Raw genomic sequence first — 6,865 nt, forward strand, 5'->3', positions numbered from 1 at the left:
TCACATATACAACCTATAGTCTGTGAACATGATGACAGATTCTCATCATCTCTCTTGCTTCTCAGTGAAATGATCAAACAAAGCAGATGAAGGACATATTCAGAGGTGACAGTCCTTGAAAAGTTTTCAAGCATTCAATGTACTTGCAATTAGGTAATAACTGAAAAGAACGGGAAGAACTGCTAAACTCAAAGTAACATTCAGCACCAAGCATCTAAGCTGTTTAGTTCAAAAAATAAACGACGCACACACCAAGAATTTTAGAAACATATGTACAGTTTATTCTGAATGTAAAAATAGCATTTCAGAGGACCGAGCTGTGGAAAAACTCATTACAGCATTTTGTAATGATCAGAATGGGGACAAAAGGAGCTTCTTATCCAGAATGCTTGACACGTTACAGTACAACAACTCATTAAAGATTTGATTTCATTCCCGTTAAGTCCACATACCGGACACAACCAGCCAACAAAGCCAATGACATTCATGGAAGCAGACAACCTGCAGCAGGTCTGAAATTCAAGAGTCATAACTGCAGACAATATTAAGGACGTATCCTTCTGTACAATCTGCATTCTGGTCTGTCTTCAGCTCCTTTCAGGCTCCTGAAATGAATGTTTACCACACACACCATTCGGTCGTCTCCAGATACGGGCTCATCACGCTGGTACAGTAACTACGCACAAACTAAATGGCTTTTTTCATAACACCAGCACAGAGTACAATTTTATTAAACGTTATTTAAAAAAACATCACTTTTATTCTTGGTAATAATTCTTGGTTTGATTTGATACTGATATGAATAAAAACAACAACCTTTTATTGGTGAGGCAAATTACAAAAATACACACTGATTTTGAAATTCCATGATCAGAAGAACCCAAACCGTGTCTACGTTTGCTTGACAGGAAAGTCGTGCGGTCAGTGATTTAAGGTAAAAGGTAACGGATGGAAACAAGTGACTACTAGACAGTGTTCAGTAATTCACCAGTACAACGTCCACATGTAAATGTTTGACAGGAAATTTTATGATTATCACAAGAAACCAACGGATTTATTTTCAGGGATTGTCGTTGATTGGAGCTGTTGCGTTTTCTACAACATCCGAGTCAGTTATATGAAATTATTGTGAGAGGACGACAACACTGCGGAGCGAGAGCATATAAAACCAAAACCTAAACATTTTAGATTTCTTTTTCTTTTCTTAAACCTTCACCTTTGGTTAAACTGACCCCCAGAGCCCTTAATCACAGTTCAGAAAATACGGCTGCCATAGAGTCAATATGGCAAATCTGGTGAGTTTATGAAAAGCTTATGACATCTGGAGAGAAGAAGAACTGCAGATGTCCAGTATCTTCTGGATGACGTCTACCTTTATGTTTCCTTCTAGAGCTCGACAGAGCTTCCCGATAGTACAGCCGATGCATCCCTCCTTCATCTTCCAGCGCTCGAGCATCTGGTGCACCATCTCCGGCAGGCCGTCCCGGTAGTAGTCGTGCTCTATGGTCTCTATTTCCACACCGCTCAGGCCCAGGCGTCGCGCACAGCGCTTCCATTTGGAGCCGATGTTATCCCTCAGCAGATCCAGGTGCTCCTCAGTCACAGCGTGGTCATCTGAAGGAGACGNATAAGAACACCTCCAGAGGCCTCACTTTTGCTGCGGGTTAATGAGGCCTGCAGAGGTTTACGCTCTACCTCAGCTAGCTTATCAATCCATAAAATTACCCCGTGTACCTTAAGCACTCTAATGAAACGGAAACAACTGTCAACCTGCCTCTAATCGTAGTTAGAATAAGAGAGTCTGAAGCTAATCTCAACACAGACAGACACATTTAGACGGTAGCAACTGCCTGGAAAATGCCAGGCTGCAGCAGAAATGGGCTGATATGTCCAGGGACTCTTTTTCAGAGGGAGGACCCTGTTCTCAATAACTTCACCACTGAGGAAAACCTACTTGTAGCTAGTTAGTGTCCTAGAAGAAGAATTCCTGCAAGATGCTCAGTCAAGAACCATCTTGACCCAATTTTGGACATATGGATGAGCTGTTATGACATGCAGGCTGCAGCCCACCTCTTACATCATTCAAACAAAACAGTCTTTCATCTGAAGTCAGTGTTTACCAGTCAAACGAGAAGACTCGCAAGGTGAGGGGGGAGCTTGTAGCATTTGTACTGCGGTGGATGCTCAAGGACAGGGCAGTAAACAGGGTCTCACAGTCATCAATGCGGCAACGGCTTCACCTATTTCTCAAGAAAAATTTTCAATTCAGGATGGACAATGAGGCTATTGTGGTCTCCATCTACCATCACTGGAAGGTTGGGCTTCCATCAGTTACACAAGCTGGCTCGCATGGAGTGACGCACGTCTTCTGGTTTTTGAAAGGGAAGCTTTCCGCTGAGCGAATCAGCGTTGGATGGAGCATTTCTTCGGCATCACACTCTGCTGTGTAGATTTGGTTTTGCTCGATTCCTCCGCGTTCAGAGAGGTCGCTACCTGTAGCAGGTCGAAGGTGTTATCACAGATTTAATTACGGCCAGACATTCAGAGCTGTCATAAAGGCCTCAGACTGATACCGACCAGTTTAGATGAGCTGCTGGGAAACGCTTTCACACCTTTGAACACCTTTGACTTCACATGTGGTGATATGAAACTATATATAAACTAGACGGTGGAGTCGGAGCTTGGAGGGGTGTTCACGTGTTGAAGCATCTCATAGTCAATCAGCAATTCATTAAATCATATCTGTGCCCAAATCAGCCAAATGCATGAGTAATAACATATGAACTCGCTCTGTTTCAACAGGGAACCGGTTTAACTCTGCTCACGGCTGTCTGCTCATTGCCTGTGCTTGGGTCTACGCCCTGCTGTTCGCCTGCTCCCCGCTGGCCCACTGGGGGGAGTACGGGCCGGAGCCTTACGGCACCGCCTGTTGCATCGACTGGCGCCTGTCCAACGAGCACTCCTCTGCTCGCTCTTACACCGTGGCGCTGTTCATCTTCTGCTACATCCTCCCATGCTGCGTGATTCTGGCGTCCTACACGGGCATCCTGGTCACAGTGCAGGCGTCCCGCAAGACCATGAAGCAACACTCGTTGAGGCAGACGCACATGAGCAGCATCCAGACCATCATCGTTAAGGTAACGTCAAAGTGTTTCCATACAATCACAGCACATGAGAGGATTTTTGGCAGATGCAGGATATACAGTACCCACCCACACACAAAAATGTTCATGTCTGTGATTACTTTTCTGTTTCCTTCTGCCAATCTGGGACCTAACCTCAAAACAAATGAAAGAAAAGGAAAACTGATAAGTGAGAAAGAAAAAAAAAAAACTTAGATTGTATAGCTATGTGGATAATGTGCTAATGGGAAGGCAGAGGGATCATGGCAAACATATTAAAGCACCTCCTTAGAGACGACGGTCCTTCAGAGACTTCCTCACGCCTCCATTTGTTGAAGAAATTGGCAGTGACCTCAATAGGTCCTCCCTGTGATGCGGCTCCTCATTAGCAGGCCCTGCTCGTCCTGTGATGGATGAGAAGCTACCGCTGCCTTTGCCGGTAGCTCATCACATACTCTTTTGTCATAAGAATGCTTTATACTCATTTTGAAGAGACACGAAAGTGTTGGATCTGAGGGGTCAAATCTTTCAGGTTAAGATAAATGCAGCAGCCATCTGGTGTTTTTTAAAAGATAAGCCAGATACTCCACTATTTATTGTCATTAAATCACACAAAAAGACAAAACCAGCTCTGAATTAATCACAAGTTTTCTGTAAAAACACAGTTAAAACTTGCATGAACTATAATATTGTTCCATAAACTACAACGCAGAGCTGTTTGGGGAGGCTACTTTGCCTTTTTTAAATGTTTGTATTGATGATCTGTTCTTGTTTTTCTACCAGCTAAGCGTAGCTGTCTGCATCGGTTTCTTCGCGGCATGGAGTCCGTACGCTGTGGTGTCCATGTGGGCTGCCTTTGGACACGTCGAAAACATCCCTCCTCTGGCTTTTGCCATGCCAGCCATGTTCGCCAAGTCCTCCACCATCTACAACCCAATCATCTACCTGATGCTGAGACCCAACTTCCGCAGGATAATGTGCAGGGACATAGGCACGCTATGCCACGCCTGTCTGAAGGGCTGCCTCTGCCGGCAGTGCTCGGCCGAGTGCTGCTCAAAGCGGAAGATCAGGGTCAGGCTGCGTGCGGTCCACAGGCAGACCAACCGGCTGCCTTCAGCCAACTCCTCCGCTCAGCCACCTGTTGTAAAGCTAAAGCATCACAGCTGTGAGAAGTGCAAGGATGCCTTTCAGTGCTTCAGCCACTACCCTCAAATGTGCGGCGTCACTAACCTGGCTGCCAGCGGAGATCTATCCAAGGATCAAGAGACGCCAGTTTCCCAAATACAAAAGCAGGAGGCGGAAAGTGTGTTCCCCAACAAGCCTCTGACGGCCACCATGGGCACAAAACGGACCTCAGAAGCAGACAACTTCCATATTAATTTAGAGATGGTGCCAGGGCAGGCTAAAGTGGCTTGGCCCTGATATTCTGTTGTTTGCAGAATATTTGAAGAGTTCATCTGCAAAAACAGATAACTCCATCCTTGTAGATTTTCATAAAAAATAACTTTTTTTGTTGTTGTTTGCTCGAAATAATATCAATCAAACTGAAGCTGAGTGGATTTGACTCAGTAGAAATGACAAAAATAGAGATAACTTAAGTTTGACTGATAATGTCTCAGGTAGACGATGGAAAAGTGGGTTTCCTGAAGGTTTGTGTAAATGGAGGAATCTGTTGTTGACAAATGAACTCTTCATTTTTTAACATTTGCAGGTTATGTTCTTTAAAATGTGCAATTACTTTATTTTTTTTTTATATTGCAGGAAACCTTGTTCAGGAATTAACAATATACTGCCTTAGTGTTTGGGCAGCAACCATGTAATGTATTTATGCATTTCTTCTGTTTGTTTCTTCTATCAATGCCAGATGTGCATTTCTTTGGCTGACTTGACAGAAGACAGAACGGCAGCTTTACCTGGAAGAGTGCATTTAATTTTCAGCTCCATTCATTTTTGAGTGGGTTGTCAAATACGTCTAATCTGCATAAACCTTAGGGTAGTTGTAAGTTTGCAATGTGTAAATATTACATTATTTTGATCATTATTATTTGCACTTATTGCATCTCTGAAGTTTCACTTTTTTCTTGCTTTTGAGGCTTGATTCATACAAACAAAAAAAAAAAAAACAAGTTCACCAGCCAACTGAATTAATTTCCCTGTGCAATGTATTCGTAGATCAGCTAAGATTCATTCCCCTTCATTCGTAGATGTTCTTCTTATTTTCAGCACGACTTAAATTTGCCTTAAAATATTCTACTGCCTCAAACAATCCCTGAAGCTCAAACTGGAAGGAAGTGTTCCCGGCTTTGTCAAGCTGAATGGAGGAAAACTAGGAGAATATTTAAAATGATTAATAATAGATTTGGAGCTTTAGAATGTTATTTCTGGGTTTTTGATTTTTCACAAAAAGCTCATAATATAATAATTGCATATTTCAGATGTTGAGCCTGTCACCCTTAAATTAAAGCTGGTATTCTGCACTTTTGGCAAATGCTGTGCAAATACTTGTGGGCCTATTAACTGCATATTATTATTTTAGCAGTCATTTGCTGCTAATATAGAGTCATTTACAACTCACTGCTATATTAGAGTCACATTTATTCTAATTTAATTCACTGTAAAATTAATAGAGCACTCTAATAGTCTTGAGTTTTGATGACTTTGTTGTGAAAGGGGTGTAACATGTATTCTGTGATTTGTAAAGTAAACGGACGATTCCAGAAACACACCCGTTTGTGTTCACGAGAACCGAAAACCGTTCAAAAAACACTTCCTTTGAAATGCCAGTCCAAGTATTGTTTACACTCGAAACCTGCAGGTATATATGGTTATAGACGGTGCTTCGTCAGCTGTGCATGAACACGCACCATGCATAAAACTAAGACTGCAATCAAGGTGCAGGTCCGTCAATATACGTCGCACAGATGTCAGTCGTCGCCATGTTGTGTACAATCGAATGCAATTTACTGCCAAACAATTCAACGTATGTTTATGTCGCTACCGCAGATGGAAAGAGAAGAAAGACAAACAGAACAAAAGAAAAACACAAGCCAAGTAACGCTTTTGTACATACTCACAGTTCGTGAATCGGTGTAGAAAAGCTATTACGTGAGTGTTGTCTGTAATTGTGTGTAAATCCATTTTGTAAAAGAAAAAAGTGACGACAATGGGGGATCTGTCCAATTACTCTGACAGCATCTCAAGCCGTTGTTGGAATTTCTCAGCCGGTCGCAGAAATGTTTCTTTTCAAATGTGATCCCAGGAGACTGCACTGATACGATCTAAAATAAAATCTTGATTTACGTTCCGTGTTTCTGATGCATAGTCAGTTCCTTTTGATGAATAAAAGCGCTTAATTAGATTTTGTCTGTCGATCCACAGGGTGCCATTTTAACATTGTCCTTTAATCTGATTAGTAAAATGGATGTAATTTCTGGAAAACCTTGATGTCCTAGAACCTCATCGTTAATCCGTCATGGAACGAAGGGATTAATTTTCCTCTGTTTAGTTAAGACGATACTTAACTCAACAGGTAAAAAAACAACAACAACAAAACACCTCCAATTTGCACAACCACACTATCATCACATCGGTAATGCATTAGGAGCTCCATTAAAATGTGATTATTAGGGTCCGAGCACCCAAAAGGGTGCGAAGACCCTATTGGAACTGCTCGGATTGTTATTATTATTCGTGCCAAAGACACGCGTTTTTGAGGCCCTAAACATACTCGAAAACTCACCAAA

The 6,865-nt window shown here is 42.3% G+C and overlaps 1 protein-coding gene across 2 annotated transcripts in view; it reads right to left on the reverse strand.

Annotated features, from left to right (window-relative positions):
• Positions 1–258: 258 nt before the first annotated feature.
• Positions 259–6,865, reverse strand: part of ripk1l (receptor (TNFRSF)-interacting serine-threonine kinase 1, like) — an 18,372-nt gene continuing 11,765 nt past the window's right edge. For both annotated transcript variants that reach the window (XM_008297506.1, XM_008297505.1), the window contains one exon: positions 259–1,614. In XM_008297506.1, coding sequence (XP_008295728.1) covers positions 1,313–1,614 — 302 coding nt within the window. In that variant the 3' untranslated portion in view covers positions 259–1,312. The remainder of the gene's footprint in view (positions 1,615–6,865) is intronic.

The sequence above is a fragment of the Stegastes partitus genome, unplaced genomic scaffold (genome assembly GCF_000690725.1).
Source record: "Stegastes partitus isolate 25-593 unplaced genomic scaffold, Stegastes_partitus-1.0.2 Scaffold1225, whole genome shotgun sequence".
NCBI lineage: Eukaryota > Metazoa > Chordata > Actinopteri > Pomacentridae > Stegastes > Stegastes partitus.